This window comes from Xenopus laevis, chromosome 1L (genome assembly GCF_017654675.1).
Source record: "Xenopus laevis strain J_2021 chromosome 1L, Xenopus_laevis_v10.1, whole genome shotgun sequence".
NCBI classification, from domain to species: Eukaryota; Metazoa; Chordata; class Amphibia; order Anura; family Pipidae; genus Xenopus; species Xenopus laevis.
The window spans coordinates 180,694,313-180,715,717 of NC_054371.1; the positions used below are offsets into that span (position 1 = coordinate 180,694,313).

At 39.8% G+C, this 21,405-nt stretch overlaps 1 protein-coding gene across 1 annotated transcript in view; it reads left to right on the forward strand.

Annotated features, from left to right (window-relative positions):
• osbp2.L (oxysterol binding protein 2 L homeolog) overlaps positions 1-17,149 on the forward strand; it is a 136,589-nt gene extending 119,440 nt beyond the window's left edge. Inside the window, exons 8-14 of the mRNA XM_018263951.2 lie at positions 78-323; positions 1,528-1,648; positions 3,535-3,638; positions 6,021-6,116; positions 10,282-10,466; positions 13,192-13,412; positions 16,001-17,149. Coding sequence (XP_018119440.1) covers positions 78-323; positions 1,528-1,648; positions 3,535-3,638; positions 6,021-6,116; positions 10,282-10,466; positions 13,192-13,412; positions 16,001-16,143 — 1,116 coding nt within the window. The 3' untranslated portion in view covers positions 16,144-17,149. The remainder of the gene's footprint in view (positions 1-77; positions 324-1,527; positions 1,649-3,534; positions 3,639-6,020; positions 6,117-10,281; positions 10,467-13,191; positions 13,413-16,000) is intronic.
• The last annotated feature ends 4,256 nt before the right edge of the window (positions 17,150-21,405 follow it).

Sequence of the window (21,405 nt, forward strand, 5' to 3'; positions counted from 1 at the left end):
ATATTCAGAGGTTTGTTTGGATCGCTGCAATTTCACATGACATAACTGGCTGATTTGTCTTCTTGCTTCTTTTGTAGGTGAATTTTAATGAGCCCCTATCTATGCTCCAGAGGCTTACTGAAGACTTGGAGTACCACGAATTGCTGGATAAAGCAGTGAAATGTGAAAGCTCTATTGAACAGATGTGTTTTATTGCTGCTTTCTCTGTGTCTTCCTATTCCACCACAGTCCACCGGACAGCAAAACCATTTAATCCGCTGCTAGGTGAAACCTTTGAACTTGACCGACTAGATGATTTAGGATTCAGGTCCATATGTGAACAGGTATGGTGATTCTGTGAGACAAAGTCACCCTACAGACTCCGGTTTTTCAGATATATCTTCTAATTTGATCCATTTATCAACCTTTTTAAAGGGGTGGTTCACCTTTAAGTTACCTTTTAGTATGTTGTAGAATGTCCTATTCCTAGCAACTTTGCAGTTGGCCTTCATTGTGTATTCTTTACAGTTTTTTAAGTTATTTGCCTTCTTCTTCTACCTTTTGCCAGCTCTCAAATGGGGGTCACTGCATGCAAAAAACGAATGCTCTCTGAGGCTATTGTTACTTTTTTATTACTTATCTTCCTATTCAGTCCCCCGCCTATACTTGTTTTAGTGTTTTATTCAAAACACTGCCTGGTTTCTAGGGAAAATAAGACCCAGGCAACCAAATACCTGCTGAAATACTGAACTGGAGATCTGCAGAACAAAAAGCTAAATAACTGAAAAACCATAAAAAAAATGAAGATCGATTGCAAACTTTCTCAGAATATCACTGTCTAAAATATACTAAAGGTTAATTTTAAGGTGAACAACACCTTTAAAAGGACTTTCTTTATGCAAACACATTGCATATAGTAATAGTCAGGTTTTTTATAGCCTCTGATCACTAGTGATGACTGAAAAATGTTGCCATGGTCAGTTTTGTGGCAGATTTCCGTGTTTTGTCATGGGTGAAAAGTTTAGTGAAACCCGCAGTAAAAATAGTCCATCTGTTTCGCGCATCAATATATCATGTAAAAAAAAAAGCACATCAAAATGGTGCACATAAAAAAATGACACGCGCATAAGAAAAATGATGCGCATAATTTTTTCTACATGCAAACAAAAAAAATTGACGCACGCGTCAAAAAAACGTGTTTCGCAAACCTTTTGCCTTTTCACACATTTTTTCGCAGTTTCCCAAATTTTTCGGCAAAGCAAAACATCACAAATTGGCTTATCACCACTATCACTCATATAAAGCCTTAACACCCTACAAATAGCTTTGACTGATTCTTGTTCTTAAACCTGTAATGAAATAAAATCAAGAAAATGATAATTTATCTATAATGTTATCCAGTTGTATTGCTTTTTTTGAGACTGTAAATTAATTTATTTTCTGTGTTGTCAATAACAAGGATACACGTGGAATTTTATGTTTGGGCTGTGACATGGGTCTTATAGTCAATTGTTGCTTCTAATCTAATCAGTTTATTTTTATTGCCAGGTTAGTCATCATCCACCTGCTGCTGCCCATTATGTAGACTCCAGAAATGGATGGAAACTGTGGCAGGAAATCACCATTGCAAGCAAATTCAGGGGAAAATACCTCTCCATCATGCCACTGGGTAAGACAATGCCAACTGGTCATGGTCTCATACTCATTATGTTGTGTTTTAGCAAAATCATATCTATAGACTTCTCTAGCCATTAATCAATAGGGAGAACTTGGATATGGCTCTACAACAGGAGGCCAACAGGACACATGCAATCCTCCAAGGAATGCTCATGGGCTCCTGGGATTTTCTCCTACTTCTTCACATTATACATACATCAATTTACTGGCACTTATGTGAGCCAGCTGGTCATATTTAAATAGCTGATTGGTCAAATGTTGCACCTTTTATTATATTCCTCTAGTGAACTATATAAGATCTTTCCAGCATAAATGTTTACCGTCAAGTCACCTAATCAAGCTTGGGAGGGTGAACAAAGTCACAACCAGTAAATCGAACAGGGTGGTCGGTAGTGATGGCGGTTCAACCGACCTCGCACCCCCATTTGCGGGTGGCGCCCGTCACCTTACACTGGCGGCTTCTGACTTCCGGCTTCCGTTTTTATAGATGTGCGCCTGCTTGCCCTGCCCCTTTTGTGACATCATCAGCGGCGTGGGTCTATAAGATGAACCTGGAAGTCGATCGCGGGTTGAGGGAGGGCGGGGTCGGGTTATACCCAACCCGCACATCACTAGTGGTCAGATGCAGGGTCAGGGAAGGCAGGAAAAGAGTTTACACCTGCAGAGAGGGAAGCAATGTATGTATTTATTTATGGAAGTTCAGATAGCATTTTTTCACAGAATTTATCCATCTTATGGCAAAAAGGGGCAAATTCTCCTATTAAAGGGCTTGTTCACCTTCCAAACAATTTTTTCAGTCTGTACACCAGAAATAAAGACTTTTTTCAATCACTTTCTTTTTTACCGTTTTTTCAAAATCTAAGTTTAAAGTTTAATGTTTTTGTCTCTGGTGCTTGAGTCTGGCAGCTCAGTAATTCAGGTGCAGATTCTAAACTAAACAATTTTGCAACATTTAGTTGATACATTTGTCAGGAGCATCTGTGGAGTATTAGCAACTATTAAACCCAGGGATTATGCTCAGCACGGACAAAGATAAGAAATGTATCAACTAAATGTTTCAATTTAGAACAGTTTACAGGGTCGACGACTCCCCCTCCCAGAGCTGCTTTAGAAGGTGAAAAATGACACTTTACACTTCAATATTAGAAAAAGCGGCACACATAGAAAATAGAAAGTAAATGGAAAAGGTTGTTATTTCTGGTGAACTATCTGAAAACAACTAGGGGGCAGATTTATCAAGGGTCGAATTTCGAAGTAGAAAAAGCTTCGAAATTCGACTATCGAATTGGAATACTTTCGTCTTCGAATATCGATGTCGAAGTTTTTTTTACATCGAATTTGGCCATTTGCGGTCGAAGTAAAATCGTTTGATCGAACGATGAAATCCTTCGAATCGAGCAATTCTAAATATATTGTTATACCCTTTAAAGTGACAGTTACATGACATGAAGGGGTTAACAGTCTTACCTCTCTGCTCTTAGAGGGCATATAAAATTGGATAAAAGTGAAGTCAAATATCATATCTTTCATTTATTAAGAAACTAGAATGTTTTCTGTAAAACACTGCTCACAAGACCATTTAAGCAATAATGTAAAATAAGTCCCCTGACTGAGGTAGGTAGGTAGTTAGGTATAAAGTCAATATACAGGAGTGCCTTTTTGTGACACAATCTCGTATTTCTATGAGCATTTATATTTATTACAGTTACATTAACGATAGTATAAAATGGTCTGACAAAAGGTCATCTCAGTGCAGCCAGAGCAAAACAATCCAAAAGAGATTACAACAGCGGAATTTATCATTCAATTTACCAAACATCTAAATGTGACCTAGAGCAGTTTCTAATTTAGCCCTTGTTTTATGTCTCTGTATCACAGGGGACATTCATCTGGAGTTCCAATCCAGTGGGAATCACTATGTGTGGAGAAAGGTCACCTCTACCGTGCACAACATCATTGTTGGGAAGCTGTGGATAGACCAGGTCAGTGTGTCATGGCAGATAGGAAACACAAGCTTTATACAAACTGAAACTTTCCTGTTTTTACTTCCAAAAATACATGCAAATCCTTAAAGGAACAGTGTAAAAATAAAAACTTAAAAATGTATTCTACAAGTGACTGGATGTGTAACATAATAGCCAGAACACTAAACACTTAAAGGGGGACCACATGGGACATAGCTGTTCAGTGATGTTGCAATTGATCCTCAGTATTCAGCTCAGATTCAAAACCAAACAATTATGACCCATGTGGCTCCATCTCAAGTCTCTGATTGTTTACTGCCTGGTAACCAATCAGGGAAACCAAGAGAGCTGCAAAGCAGGAAGTAGTGTTCTGTTCTGTGATGTTAGAATCCACTCACTCCAGCCTTTATACATTACATTTTTGGCTAACTAACTATATTAGAAACATTTTTTATTTTGCACAGCCTATCTATTTACCCAGTTTTTATTTTTATACTGAACAATTCCTTTAAATTACAAGGAAATTCCAAATCTTGGGGGGGGGGGTGCTACAGCGGCGTAATAAGACATCACTGTGCCCCCCTACCTACGCAAAAAGATTTTTAGAGTTGCCTGGCATCTGAGGTGCACAGTAACCGCCCCCTTCCCACTTGCTTGTGCGCTTGCCCGCTGTGAAATGTTTGCAGCAGGCATGTGAATTTACAGTGAGCAGAGAGGCTGTAGAGGAAGCAGACCTTCTTCCCCCCTCTTCTTACACCACTGTGGTGCTGATATGTTAAAAAAATGCTACATTTTCTCACCATGTTGTTTTTTATTTACAAAAAAAATCAGCACTGGCCTGGGAAAAAAAACACAGCACTGCATTGTACTTAAAGGGATACTGTCATGGGAAAACATGTTTTTTTCAAAACACATCAGTTAATAGTGCTACTCCAGCAGACTTCTGCACTGAAATCCAATTCTCAAAAGAGCAAACAGATTTTTTTATATTCAATTTTGAAATCTGACATGGGGCTAGACATATTATCAGTTTCCCAGCTGCCCCAGTCATGTGACTTGTGCCTGCACTTTAGGATGGAATTACTTTCTGGCAGGCTATTTCTCCTACTTAATGTAACTGAATCAGTCTCAGTGGGACTTGGCTTTTACTATTGAGTGTTGTTTTTAGATCTACCAGGGAGCTGTTATCTTGTATTAGGGAGCTGCTATCTGGTTACCTTCCCATTGTTCTTATGTTAGGTTGCTGGGGAGGGGAAAGGAGGGGGTGATAACACTCCAACTTGCAGTACAGCAGTAAAGAGTGACTGAAGATTATCAAAGCACAAGTCACATGACTAGGGGCAGCTGGAAAACTGACAATATGTCTAGCCCCATGTCAGATTTCAAAATTGAATATAATCTGTTTGCTCTTTTGAAAAATTGATTTCAGTGCAGAATTCTGCTGGAGCAGCACTATCAACTGATGCGTTTTGAAAAAAACAGTATCCCTTTCATTTTCTCATTTGTGCAGTAGGGTAGAATCCCAAAATGTTACTCTACTGCACATGTGTAAAGGGCAGATTTATAAAAATGTGAGATTAGAGCTCACCACACAAAAATACACTCACTTTCTATTCATTCTAATGGGATTTTTAGAAATTTATTTTTCAAATGGTAAACTCTAATTTCATATTTTGATAAATGTAAATGCTTTCCCACTAGTGATAAAGTGAATCGCCGTTGGTAAACCACATGCGCCTCCTCGTTTTTCCGAAGTCATCCAAAGTCTCCTGTTGAGGCAACTTCAGGCGACATCGGAAAAATGAAGTGCCACATATGTTTAACCACGACAATTCACTTTATTGCCGGGGATGGGGGGGGAAACATTTATACGAGATCACTTGTGGAAGAGATCTATAGTCAACTTCTAATCTCCTGGTGTGCCAAGTGGGATGCCAAGGAAAAGGTAAGTAGGGTGGGGTGCTACATTATCTTTTTCCTGAAGTTAGTGCCTTTTTTCCTTAAAGTAGCATCCATCAGGAGAAAAAGATACCCCCCAGGGCCTCCTTGTCCTTGAACTTGTTATTAAGTAATTGATAAGTAACATGAAAAGCATCAAAAATAGCACATTGATTGGAACTCAGTCCGGACTCCCAGTGTGAAAGCAGAATTATTCTTCTAATTCCTTGCAAACCAACTGTTCCTGTGCAACTGCCACTTCCAATTCCCATCCAAGAAGCATTAATGCAGATGGTTGCCCCTTAACAACAGGGATCAGGCATGAAGGCTCTTTAACCTTGAATAGAGGATCCAAAATAAGGATATTTCTCTTTATTATAAAAGTGATTGGGTGGCTTTAGTGGTCTAGAGTGTGGCCATGTGAATGAAAGAACTATATGTTTGTTTTTTCCCCCTTTCTAGTCTGGAGATATAGAGATCATCAACTATAAGACGAAGGACAAATGCCAAATGAAATTCAGCCCTTATAGCTATTTCTCCAGGGACATTGCTAGAAAGGTATTTGAATTCTGAACTTACCATGAAAATGTTGTTAGTGACCGACAGTATACAGATCACTTTTATGCTTAATTAGATCTGTTCCACTGTGACTCATTATATCTCTACAACCATAACGTATTGCTTCATTCATTTAAATGACCTTCAACCGCCTGCTCATTTTTAAGTAGCAACTTGAATAATTGTCATGTTTAACATTTGGCTTTAACAAATATCCAAGAAGGAAGGGCATATTTGTAATATTTCTTTTAGCAACATAAAGATATATACAGCAATGCCCCCAATGGAATGGAGCCCTGAGATGGAAATGTGCAAGTAACAAATGTAATAAAAGGGACAGGGCTTTAGGGGGGACAGGGCTGGGTTTGGGTGGATCATTAATGGAGTTTAGATATAATTGTGGCATGAATGGGGCAGATCAAAGGTGTGACTGTGTGTGTCCAAGTTGCATTATTTTAATGGGAGCCTATTTTTCCTGTTGCTAGGGCCCACCACCTAGAGGGCTCAGTGACTAATATGGACTAATATTTGGTGCCCCCTGGATGGGCCATTCTAGATTAGTAATATGGGGACCCATGATTACAGATGGTATCCCTAGCCAGAACTACAGGTTACACTCAAGCGTCCACATGAATCCCCATTGATTAAGGTGACTCACAGCACTTCTGTTCAGCTCTGCAGTTCTGGACTAACACTGAGAATTATGTTGACCCAAATTATGTTGATTTTATGTTGACCCAAAGTTAAGAATGAATGTCCTAAAGCAGTGATCCCCAACCAGTAGCTTGTGAGCAACATGTTGCTCCCCAACCCCTTGGATGTTGCTTCCAGTGGCCTCAAAGCAGGGGTTTATTTTTGAACTCCAGGCTTGGAGGTAAGTTTTGGTTGTATAAAAAACAGATGTACTGCCAAACAGAGCCTTACATAGGCTGCTAATCCACATAGGTGCTACCAAATAGCCAATCACAGCCCTTATTTGGCACCCCAGGAACTTGTTTCATGCTTGTGTTGCTCCTCAGCTCTTTTTATATCTGAATGTTGCTCACGGGTGAAAAAGGTTGGGGACTCCTGCCCTAAAGAATGTCATAATCAAGAAAATAAGCAAGAATAATTATGGCAAACATTTAAATCCAATCACTGTGTGGCATTTGTCAAAATGATTTAATAATCATGTGTTTTCCACATGATACATAAATGCTGGACCATAATTAATAATTACTTCTGTATTGCCAGGATTATCTGCAGGACTCGTTAACCTTTCTGTTTATTTGGCTTCTTTATTATGTCCATAGGAATTTTTCATTTTCAATAAATTTTCACGAGATAAAAGATGAAAAGTCCAATGCGGTGGTGATTTATTAATGGTTCATTATTTGCACCCAGGCAATCTGATTCTGCTCATATCATGGTATATATATTTTATCACCAAACAGAATACCATTAAGGTCACAGTGAGAAGGGATTTAAAGGAACCCAATATTCTTTACATTGTGAAACATGCAGTGAAAGTCCTGTTGCCATCTACTCTTCAGATCTCACTATATGAACGTTGGTTTTACCAATGTTACTGTACTTAACACTACCTTGTCTGTTATATAAAAATAACAGTACAATTGGGGTTGATATAATGATATTTTATATATATGTGAGTGGATATTTTCCCGCAGTTTCTTAAATATTGGCATGTAGATATGTGTGTGTGTATGTGAGTGTGTGTGCATATGTGGGTGTTATTAGTGATAATCTATGAAACAGCTGCTGCCTAGGGTCAGATCACAGCTTCTTATTACTCCCCATGAAACTCAAGTGACCGTCGGCTACCATTTATATTGGCTGAATAGAGAAATATATGCTGGGATTTGAAACCTAATTCTCTCTCTCATAAATGTTGCAATTCCTCAGCAAAGGATGATAAACAGGCTGTATTAAAACTCCCCGTGAGGACTACAGTGCATTGGAGATGGCATTTAATCTGTGAGATACTAAGAGCAAATGCAGCTTTGCACCTGGGGTTCTTTACTGATCCTTTGCTTGCAGGGCACATAAATCCCATGTGTAGAGGTCAGGGTGTCAGTTTAGAGGGGGAGGCAGCAGATTGCACTGTGTATAGTCTTATGTGGATTTGTTCAGTATTAACACAGGGCTGTAGATCAATATGTACAGATGAAAGAATGTGTGTTGGCAGTAAATGCCCCCTCTTGCACCTTAATAAATTAAGTTAGACATCTTCAAAGCAAAGCTCATATGTTAGAGTATATATATATATATATATATATATATATATATATATATATATATATGTTCCAGCAGAGTCGCACTCCAATAAGTTAAAACTTAACGTTTATTGTCCCATCATAAAAGCATGATACAAAGAGATATACTCATCTATATGGAGACATCACGCGACGTTTCGGGGGTCCCCTACCCCCTTTCTCAAGCGTGTCCCCAATGTGTATCGCATAGAACCAGTGAAAGACCCGGAAGTCCGTCGTCACCATTGAAATAGCGGAGGCTGCGTGCCCGGTCATTCTGACGCAACCACGCCATATATATACACACACACACACAGTTAGGTCCATAAATATTTGGACAGACAATTTTTCTAATTTTGGTTCTGTACATTACCACAATGAATTTTAAATGAAACAACTCAGATGCAGTTGAACTGCAGAATTTCAGCTTTAATTCAGTGGGTTGAACAAAAAGATTGCATTAAAAAAAAGCCTTTTTTTAAAACAATCACTTCATTTCAGGGGCTCAAAAGTAATTGGAACAGGGGTTCAAATGTAATTGGAACAACAGCATAAGCTTTTGTGCTTTTGTGAATGTGGATACCATAACATACATGGCTTAGGCAGATTTGCCTCTTTATTGTATAGTGTTTGATATACCATATAGCACTAGACTTATGCAATGTTTATGTAACATGCATTTTCCTCCCATCTGATTGGCATAAATCCGGTGGTGGGGTTAAGCATCTCAAGAAGAGGGATCCCCTCCCCCATATGCAGCACCTATTGTTTTTAACTTGATTTTAAACATCTTTCTGACATGGTTGTGAATAAATATTGCCTTTTTATGTATTTTGAGTTATTTAGAGCATTATAGGGCTCAGGGACACAATATTAGAGGTTTAGTCCTTATTTTGGCATATGGACATATAAAAGGGAAGTATACCAAATGAATGGGACCTCTACTGAGTACTGAGTTTGCCCTCAGGAGTAAATTATAGACAGGTAGAAGTCCAATTTACAATAACATTCAAACTACTGACCCTGACATTTAAAGCATTTCATAACTCAGCCCCCACCCTACATCTCTAAACTCATCTCTAGATACTCAGCCAGCCCCTTACTACGCTCCTCTACTGACCTGCTCCTCAACACTTCTCTCATTACCTCCTCACATACTCGCATTCAAGACTTTGCAATGGCTGCACCCCTCCTCTGAAATTCTCTCCCACAGACTGTCCGATTTTCTCCCAACCTTTCTGCTTTCAAAAGATCTCTTAAAATACACTTATTTAGAGATACAATACCACTACATCTCTTTCCTGCTTATTTCTGATCTTGCCCACTCCCACACCTTGTGTCTCATTCCCTTCACCTTTAGATTGTAAGCTCTTTTGCACAGGGGCCTTCCACCCCTTTTGTACTGGTACTGGTTGTTATGTATGTAACTCTGTATGTTCTATGTATGTAATCCATGTGATTTCTTTGTATAAACACATTTATTTAACAGCACTGCTTAAGGGATAAATACTGTAAGTGCTATTCATTTCTTCCAGAGTGGTTATCGAAAAGCTGTTATCCAAAAAGCTTCAAGTTATGGAAAGGCCCTCATCCATTGACTCCATTTTAATCAAATAATTTTAATTGTTAAAAAGTAACTTCTGTTTTCTCTGTAATGATGAAACAGTACCTTGTACATGAGCCCAGCTATGGTATAATTAACCCTTATTGGAGGCAAAACAATCCTATTCTGTTTAATTAATATTGAAATGAGTTTTAGAAGATATAAGCTATAAAGATCCAACTTACAGAAAGATCCCTTATCCAGAAAACCCCTGATCCTGAGCATTCTGGATAACAGGTGTCATACCCATAGTTTGTAACTACTGTATGTACAATATACATATGAATGAAAGATTTGACTGTGGTTACAGGTCACAGGAGTGGTGACAGATGGAAATGGAAAAGCACATTATGTTCTATCAGGCACCTGGGATGAAAAAATGGAATGTTCAAAGATTGTACAGAGCAGCCATGGCAATAGCTGTGCAGAAGGCAAACAGAAGACTGTGTACCAGACCCTCCCTCCAAAGCTGCTCTGGAAGAAATATCCTTTGCCGTAAGTCACATGCCGGCTTTATTTTGCACATTGAGGATTGGCATCACTTAAGCATTTTCTTTCTTTGTCACACTTTGTTTACACTTCTCCATTAATACATTATTCAGAGCTGCTGACAGTGGCATAACTATAGAGGAAGCAGACCCCGCATTTGCAGGGGGGCCCAGGGAACAGGGGGGGGCAGGACTGTGGGGTCTGCTTCCTCTATAGCTAACAAGAACCACCCCAGCAGCTCTATTACCTGCGGTGGGGGTATCAAAGCACAAATCTGCACAAAGCCGAGTAGTGGGAGGGGTGGGGGTCGGATTTGTGGCGAGGCCACAAAGGCCCGGTCCTAGGGCGGCACATTTTTAGGGGCGGCATGCCGCCCAGCCGAATCGATGTACCTCACCGGGATCAGAGCTGGGAGTGGAAGAACAGTAAAACTGTGCTTGAGCGCAGGTGGTCTCGGCATACATAAATGAGTATTCCGGCATGGTGCCAGTAACGTAACTAGAGGGGGGCGGGCCCTGGTGCGTAACGCGCAGCAAGGCCCCCCTCGTACGCAATTTTCAGGCCGGATTACAGTGTTGCGTGAGCTGCCGGGGGGCCACACACCCCCTGCTCCCCCGGTAGTTCCGCCACTGCGTGGTGCCCATGTGTGCGCATGCGTGGGGAGGAGAAAGTGCTTGTGGGGGAGAAATCACTCGTGAGGGGAAGGGGGGAAGGAGCGCTCGCAGGGAAAGGGGTGCGTGTATTTGACCCTCTGGCCTAGGGGCGGCTCAAAGAAATCCGGCCCTGCGGTTGGGGAGTGGTTGAGGTCTGGGTGGGGAGTGGGCAGAGGCAGGAAGTGGGCGGGAGGATGGGGATTGGATTACGCTGGACCCCTCTAAAGATTGTTTTGCAGGGGTCCCAGCGCACTCTAGTTACACCACTGGATGCTGAATAAAAAGCTAAATAACTCAAAAGCCACAAATAATAAAAAATGAAAAACAATTTCAAATTGTCTCAGAATGCCACTCTCTAAAACAGTGATCCCCAACCAGTAGCTCATGAGCAAGTTCTAAAGGTTGGGGATCCCTGCTCTAAAACATACTAAAAGTTATTTTAAAGGTGTACTAGCCCTTTAAGGGGCACCATACCTACAGTTTGGAAATTAACTGAATATATGGAAAATCTGTTGATTGAAACCCCCAAATGTTTTTGATTTATGGCCGAAGCTCATCGCAGACCATGATATCTTCAAATTTGAAATGGGACCTTTGCCATTGACTTCTACAGGACCCTGACAGCTTGGAGATGGAGTATTTTCGGATTCAGACTTTTAGCAGTCTCAGGGTATAATAAATCACTAAAAAATCTAGTTTTTTCTTCAACTAAAAATTCAGATTTTATAGGGAAAAAAGCTCAATTCTTTTGACTTTTTGGCATTCTGACTTCAATAAATAACCCCCTAAGTGGTTACACAGAGGCTGACATGTGAATAATATATAGTTTTCTGTATTTTATTGCATTAAATGTGTGTATATAGAAGGAAGAAGGGAATGCTAGAGTTTCATTTCTTGTGCGGCAGAAGAAGTGAAACACCCAATGGCTTACCCACGGCATTACCATATAAACTCATTCTAGATTTATTCTGGATACCAGCAAGATAATACTTTTACAGCACCTATACAACACTGGCTAATTTCAAGCTTCACCTACCTTTCTATAATACTTTATGCTTGGCTGGGGTGCCCACATACTTCCAGGCTTGTATGTTGGCACCCTTCCACCTTGGAAAAGCAATGTGTGTGTCATGCTGTTTGGAATGGGGAGGGAGTTGTTTCATGGAACAGTGGCATAAATCTTGGATTATATCCAGGCACCCAGATTGGAATGACTCACCCTATTCCTCACACACACTTTGCCAGTTAGAATTCTCCTACTTGTCACATTAATTGTTTCTCTTTATGCAAATACACTCGTCAGGATTGGTACTGGCCTCCTCACATTTCACATAAAAATAAAATTGGCAAACATACAAACACATGTAATCCAGTGTAATATTATAGGGGTTGTTCACCTTTAAATTAACTTTTAGTATGATGTAGGGAGTAAACTTTGAGACAATTTGCAATAGGTTTTCATATTTAATTATTTGTGGCTTTTTAGTTGTTTAGCCTGTTATTCAGCAGCTCTCCAGTTTGCAATTTCAGCAGTCTGGTCGCTAGGGTCCAGATTACCCTAGCAGCCATGCCTTGATTTGAATGAGAGACTGGAATATGAATAGGAGAGGTTAAAAATAGAAAGATGGGTAATCAGTGTCGGACTGGCCCGGCGGGATACCGGGAAAAAACCCGGTGGGCCCCGACCCTCGTAGGCCCCCGCCGGGCCAGAACCCTTCTCCAGATATTTCCAATCGGCAAAAATAAAAAATTTTTTCAGGCGATGCGCGCAGAGCGGCGCTGTTGCTGGCCCGATGCGTTTTAGTAGGGGGGCGGGGGGTCGGAGGGGGGCCCCGGGCCCCCCAGTCCGACCCTGTGGGTAATAAAAAGTAGCAATACAATACATTTGGTAGCCTTGCCGGGAATTTTTATTTCGAAATGGGGTCAGGGACCCCTATTCCAAAGCTGTGTGTTTTCCTGTATGTTTAATGTATACACCTGTTTTTTGTACAAAATATGTTAATAATAATAATTCATTCTTCTCGTCAGATTGAATATGACCCTATGTGCTTATGGTGAATGACTCTTTATTATTGCAGAGACAATGCAGAGAACATGTATTTTTTTTCGGAATTTGCGCTAACACTGAATGAATCCGATGAGACCGCTGCACCCACAGATAGTAGGAACCGGCCAGACCAGCGATTGATGGAGAACGGCAAATGGGATGAAGCCAATGTAGAGAAACAAAGGCTGGAGGAGAAACAGAGATCTGTGCGCAGGAGAAGGGAAGCTGAAGCCGTGGAGGCATTAGAAGATGGTATGTTTTCCCTCTTATTCACATTAGTAGGCAAGGACAACCATGGTTCATCTGACCAGCCAATGATTTTCTAGCCTTCCAGGTTGATTTCTGTCTGCAATTGTTTTTTCTGAAATACAGAAATAGATCACCAGAGGTCTAACCTATACTGTGGTGTGGACAAGCTGCTAGAAGCACCCTTGCACTTGGTCTAAAGGTGGCCATACACGGAGAGGTGGGCAATATTGGGCTGATCCTAGGGCCCACAATCGGATCCTAACGATTGGGAACAGGCGGTCAGATCGCGGGCCGCATCAACGAACAGATGCGGCCGCGATCCGACAGGATTTTTTGTCCCATCCAATCGAGATCTGTCCGACTTTCGGTCAGATCTCGATCGGGGAAGCCCGTCGGGGGCCCCATACACGGGCCAATAAGCTGCTGACTTGGTCTGTCGGCAGCTTTTATCGGCCCCTGGATGGCCACCTTTACTCACACTTCAGAATAGACCAGCTGATAAAAACGACTAAGAAAGGAGAAAGTTTGCCAGCACACAGTTTACCTTTAAACATAATTGTTACAAAAACAAAGCGGTGTTAGTACCACACTTTGGCCAAAATATATAAGTTCACATGCCGCTCATTATACGCGAATACTACACTGCCTATTAGCATTCTAATTTTGTAGTGCATTTAAAATTAAATTCCACAGTTTACAATGTGATTAGTAAGATCATGTTGTATTTAACCTTAAAGGGGTTGTTCACCGTCCAACACTTCTTTTTAATTCAGTTGATTTCTGATTGTTTGCCAGAAATAAAGACTTTTATTCAATGACTTTCTATTTTGGATTTGTGATGGTTCTTCTAATATTGCAGTTTCATATTTCACCTTACTGTATGTCTTTCTGAATCAGCTCAGGGGGGGGGGGGTCACCGACTCTTTACATTAGTTAATACATTTCTTATTGTTGCCCCTGTTCAGCAGAATCCCTGAGCTTCTTAAAAAAGCGGCTGTTATAATTGATACAATAGTTGCTAATATTCCTCAGATGCTGCTGAGAAATGGATCAACTAATGTAGCAAATTGTAACAGTTCAGAATCTGCACCTACATCTGAAAACTACAGGCGCTGGACTGAAAATAATGTTTTGAAAGTGAACAACCCCTATAACTCAGGAGCTCTATGGCTGAATGGCAACTAGAAGCAACATTTTGCTACAATTTGTAAATGAAACACATAAAGAAATTACCAGCGCTTGGTCTATCTCAAATACTGGAGTTGATCAGCTGCTTTTTGCTGAGATACTCTATATAGCATTCTGTATGGTCATACCATATGGTTGATCAGGGGATGTCAATTAAGGATTATAGGCTTCATGTAGACTCACATGCTCAGTCTGTTTCCAGGAAAGAACCGGCATCCCAAATGTTTTGTTCTGCCGATCTGAACCCCATTTTGCCATGGGTACAGTTGCACTAGAATACTGGGAAAATGCTACATTGCACCAGTGAAACTATTCCTACACAAAGTACATCTCTGTAGCACTTAATGCCTACAATAGTGCAATATCAGCAATCTGGGACCTAGGGTCCAAATTACCTTATCAACCATGCATGGATTTGAATAAGAGAATGGAATATGAATAGGAGAGGCCTAAATAGAAAGATGAGTAATAAGAAGTAGCCATGACAATAAATGTGTAGCCTTACAGAGCATTTTTTTTAGATGGGGTCAGTGACCCCATTTGAAAGCTGGAAAGAGACAGAAGAAGAAGATGGCATATAATTCAAAAACTATGAGAAATAAAAAATGAAGGCCAATTGAAACGTTGCTTAAAATGAGCCATTTTATAGTATCCTAAAATTGAACTTAAAGGGATCCTGTCATCGGAAAACATGTTTTTTTCAAAACGCATCAGTTAATAGAGCTACTCCAGCATAATTCTGCACTGAAATCCATTTCTCAAAAGAGCAAACAGATATTTTTATATTCAGTTTTAAAATCTGACATGGGGCTAGACATTTTGTCAATTTCCCAGCTGCCCCAGGTCATGTGACTTGTGTCTGGCAGGCTGCTGTTTTTCCTTCTCAATGTAACTGAATGTGTCTCAGTGAGACATGGGTTTTTACTATTGAGTGTTGTTCTTAGATATACCAGGCAGCTGTTATCTTGTGTTAGGGAGCTGCTATCTGGTTACCTTCCCATTGTTCTTTTGTTTGGCTGCTGGGGGGGGAAAAGGGAGGGGAGTGATATCACTCCAGCTTGCAGTACAGCAGTAAAGAGTGATTGAAGTTTATCAGAGCACAAGTCACATGACTTGGGACAGCTGGGAAATTGACAATATGTCTAGCCCCATGTCAGATTTCAAAATTGAATATAAAAAAATCTGTTTGCTCTTTTGAGAAATGGATTTCAGTGCAAAATTCTGCTGGAGCAGCACTATTAACTGATTCATTTTGAAAAAAAATTTTTTTTCCCATGACAGTATCCCTTTAAATTTGAAGGACCTGTTAAATTTGGCTCCTCCATCAGTTTAGGCAGTTCCATAGTGAAAGATGGGCATTTGCCTATAGCACTATGCTGATCGCATCAATCTGTGATTTGCAGGTAATGACTATGAAGGATACCAGCCACTGTGGTTTGAGAGGAAAGTTGACCCATACACCGGTGAACTCATTTGCAATTACAAAGGCGGATATTGGGAGTGCAAAGAAAGACAAGACTGGGCTTGCTGCCCTGATATCTTCTGACCCGGGGAGAGATGCAGAGCTGACGGTGCCCCCCAACTAGTGCTCATAAAGGATACACAGGAGGCTAAAGGCAGCTTACAGCTCTGGTGAAGAAGGGACACAAACCAACATGAAAATAACCAGAGTAATAGAAACACCTGCCAGAATCATTAAAGAATGGAGAAAGCAGGGATCTTACACATATTTTTTAACGATAAAAGCTTTTTTTGGTTTACTACAGTGACATTTTTTAGCAACTAATAAGGACTTGGGAAAATGAAGATTATTTATTTTATTGCTGATGTTTCATTTGACCTTTGCGTTTTTATAATTGCCTCTTGCAGCCTTTTTCAAGGTCTGAATCCTCTAACGTACAATCCAAGATTTCGAGGAACATAGAGGAATTTAAGGTACTTTTAGAAAATATGTATTTATGTACGTTATCTATGGCTATATTCTCATGAAAAAGTCACAAGATGTGAATTAAATCTATGGGCAGCAACAAGTGGCCACCTGGAGACATACATACATGGATCTCCTGGGCACTGTGTCAATATTGCAAAGTATAATTGACATCCATTTTTTTCAAATTGACTAATGCACTTTTGATAAAATATTTCCTAAGATGCGGTGCCGCAAAGTGCTGTCCATTAAAGGGCCAGTAACACCAACACAATGTAAGGACTTTTTATACATTTGAAGAAGGAGAACTAAAGGTAAAATCACTTTAGGTGCCATTTTTTCAGGGAACCCTAGTGATACTAATGCTTACCTTCAACCTGGCTGGAGGGTTTCTTCTTCACAAATGAACTGGCCTGGGGATACTTTAGAGCAGAGTGTGCAGCCACCAACTTTTACTCTGTTCTCAGATATTCCCTAAGCCTATTGGAGAAGTACAGAAATTGGAGACGTTAGGTATGGAATCCTTTATGCGGAATCCCGTTATCCACTGAATTACGGAATGCCTGTCTCCCATAGACTACATTTTATCCAAATTTTTAAAATAGATGTCCCTTTTCTCTGTAATAATAAAACAGTACCTTGTACTTGATCCTAACTAAGATATAATGAATCCTTATTGGAAGCAAAACCAGCCTATTTTGTTTATTTAATGTTTACATGATTTTCTAGTAGACTTAAGGCATGAAGAACCAAATCACAGAAAGATCCGTTATCCGGAAAACACCAGGTCCCAAGAATTCTATATAACAGGTCCCATACCTGTAGAGAATACTAGGGAAAGTAGAAGAATATGGTAGCATTGCATTCACAGGAAAAGTACCCCGGGCCAATGCATTTTCTAGAAAAGGGGAGCCAGGAGAGACTAGAATCACTGTGCGCTGCCTAAAAATGGGCACCTCCTATTGATTTTACCTTATCTTCTCCTTAAAATAAAAAATAAACCATGCTGGCGTGCACTTTGTTACTCTTACATCATTGTGTATTTGTTTCAGAAACTGAAGTACCAATACATTCTTTGTGGCAGAGGAGTCCGCACACAACACTGACATTCTATTAGACTTGCACAATGGGTTTTAGCACTGATAAGCCAATGTCACATGTTATTAATAATGTTATTAGTCATAGCTTTATAACTATAGGACTGTTACTGGCAATAAATATTTTATGTGCAGTCGTTGGTGAAACAGATATAAAATAGAAATATATAATGTGCATTTTAATTATTTTTTTTGTTACTGGCTCTTTAAATGCTGTCCAATGCAGGAAGAAACAATTATGGCCCATTTAGGTGAATAAGCCATGAGATAACTCCTAGCACCATACATAAATGTTGCCCACATAACATTGCATGGGTTTGTGGTAAAGCACTGCTGCAGCTTTAATCTTTGTTCTGTGCAGATTTAAGGAATTTAGATGTGATGGAAAATAAGCAGCAGATGTTAAACACGAAGTGCACTCCCTCTGCAGGACAGAACTGGAGCCACACTCTCCCTTTATTCATTCCCAAACTGATCTGTACATTATTGGGGTGCAGACACCCGTCCCACAGTTTCAATTATATCTCAGTTATTGCTCTCTAAACCTTTTCACAGCAATTAGAAACAAACACACCATTTGTTGTAAATCGGTCATTCAATACAAGTCATTTATATAAGGTGTTTCTCATAGCTGCCTTTATAAATTCACTTATATTATGTGATCAAATGGAATGAGGGGCAGTTGATATTCGCTAAAATAAATATTCTGGACTGCTTCTTTGTTAGTGATTGGTTCATGCAATTCCCACAATTATGTTTATATTGCAATGCAAAGAAAGAAAAAAAGTTAAAGGAGAATGACCTCTTACTCAGAGCTGAGACCAACCCAGGGTACTTTAGTGCAGAGCATGAGTCCACCATATTGCTGCTTTTTCCCATGTATCCCAATTTCTGAATAAAGCCGGGCACATGCACAGTACAACACTCATGAAGAAATTCTATACAGCACAAGGGTGCCACACAACAAGGGTGCTGCAGGGACTAGATGGGAGAAACCTGGGACACTCTCTACACTAAACTACCCCAGGTGCATTTAAAAAAAATGGAAGAATGTGGCAGTTGATAGGTTAGCAATTAGTTAGAATTATTGAGTTATTTGTAATGAATTAGAGTCAGTGGGGACTACCTAACAAATTGCCCCCTCTCCCAGTGATTTGGGGTTTATTATTCCTAATGGGGTCAAATTTCACAAACTTTCCAAAAAAAAAAATGTTTCTACAACTTCAGCAATTTAAATCCACAGGCTGGGATACTTGTTGCTGCCCTGGGCATGCATAGTTCTAATTTCACTCTATGCATATACACACTACTGAGGGCAGAAGCAAGGAATCCCTGGGACACACGACAAGATGGTGGTGCAGCGTTTACTAGAATACTTGTGTTGCACAATGTGCTTTTGCATTAAAGGAAAACTATACCCCTTAAACAATGTAGGTACAATGTAGAGGTACAATGTGTGATGGCTTTTTATTCCTTGCTGGTGCTTAAACTCCAATGATGAAAAACTAAACCCGCACCTGACCCTAACCCACAAAATTGTGCCATTATGGGACCCCACCCACCTGTACCTGCATCTTCTCACTCTGTACGCTACTTCTGTGCATTTCTAGTTCCAAGACAGGAATGCTTCAGGAGCAGTGAATCCCACAATGATTGGGCAAATTTGAACCCAAACAGGCCCAACCTGTGATCAACCTTTACATCACTACTCCCCTCACCACTCCATTAAATACCAAGATTTCACATATCCTAGTTTGCATACTGGTGACCCATAAAGGTGCTATTACTGTGCCAGGAAGATGATGTAGGAAACACTATGTGCTGTAAATCAGGGGCAAACAGAGAAATTGTGCCTGGAGACATCACAGTCTGAGAACATACATCCAATATTGATATGTTGGACAAAGCTTGAGAGCTCACGGGAGTGTTTATCATATTATGCCTTTTTTATGTACCTACTGTATATGTATTGTATGCACAGGCATTACTAAAATAGTTGGTTAAAGGAGAAGGAAAGCTAGCAAAGCAGTTTATTGCTAATAAATTAGCCATAATAGTGCAAGCTATAACACTATATTTATTCTGCAGAATGCTTTACCATACCTGCGTACCAGCTCTAGAAGCTTTCTCTGTTTCTTTAGGATAGCAACTGCCATATTAGCTTGGTATGACATCACTTCCTGCCTGAGTTTCTCACTGCTCACTCATAGCTCTGGGCTCAGATTACAGCGTGGAAGGAGGGGGGAAAGGGAGCAAACTGAGCATGCTCAAGCCCTAGCCCTGGTGGTTTATGCCGAAACAGGAAATCTGATACAGAAGCCCATGTGTACACAATAGAAGGAAAGAAATGCAGTGTTTATTTTGACAGAGGACTCAGAGCAGCACTACTTTGAGGGTTTATTGGTGTATTTATATAGAACTTTCTGATAAAGCTTACTTAATTTTAGCCTTTCCTTCTCCTTTAAGTATTAATTGCTCCAAACTGGAACATATAAGAAACACAGAGCTATGTCATTTGTAGAAATCAGCAGGATAATGCTATCAATAATGTAATCACATATACATATACAATATATGACTGGGCAGAATAACAGTAAGCCAGTGTAAAGGCAATAACTTATGCTTATTTAGATTTCCGTGAGTGTGCCTTTACACAAGCAAACTGTCATTGTTGGTCTGTCCAATTCTAATGCTGCTTACAGTTTGGTCACTATTGCTCTTGCACAGTGCCACTTGCACAGAAACCAGTACAGTATGGAATCTATTGTCTAGAATGATATTGTCTAGTGGACTGTAACTTGGAAAACAGTGTTTTAAGGCTACTTAAAACTCATTAAGAAAACCTCAGTGGGATTGTTCTGACACCAATATAGATTTATGCATCTTAGTTCGAAATTACAAAATACTGTCTCATTATTATATAGAAAAAGTAAACTATTTAATAACTCATTCCTATATTTCATAGCTTTTTATGAATAATAGATTCCATAGCTGTACCTATATGAAATGCCTTCCACTGCACAATAATCCACCATCCTTTCACTTTGTATCAGTTGCAGCTTCTGGTTTATTTGTGTCATTTATAGCAAGTTTCCTGATAATTAACATTCAGTATATATTTGGGATATTTTAGGCCAGCTTCTGTGAATAGGTAACTATATACCATATTGTTTTATGATATAACATGCTATTTTATACATGGTAATTCAGAACCGTATATATACACTACTTAATTCTTAGCCGGGACATAAACCGTATGTATAATTAAACAACAAATTTCCATTAAGATTGAAAGACTGAGATTGAAATATAACCACTCGTGTTCATAGCTGTTACTTCTCAATTGTAGGTCTCAGGGTGTAAAGAAAATGCATTTAAAGGAATAAAATCCAATAAACTTTGTCCTATCACTGTGAAACCTCAGTGACAAAATGGACTTGGGAATTGGGGACAGAATGGAAATTTTGTGACACTAACAAAGGCTGAATGTATAAGATCTGGTCCTCCAGGAGTTATTGTGAGAATGATCACATGCACTGACTGTAAATTGGTGGCTCTATTGAAATGTGAATAAAAGAGTAAAGCTATGAAATCTATTGGCTCTGATTCTGTTTTCCTGAAAGAAATCTGTCCTTGTCCTCAGCAATTAGCAGTGTATTAAGGGTATTAACGCTGGGTGATATGTTGCACATTTATCTAGCAATAAATTATATGATGGGAACCATTGTTACATTCATCCCCAATTTTCTCAAAACTGGTCCCTTATTATACAACACAGATCAGC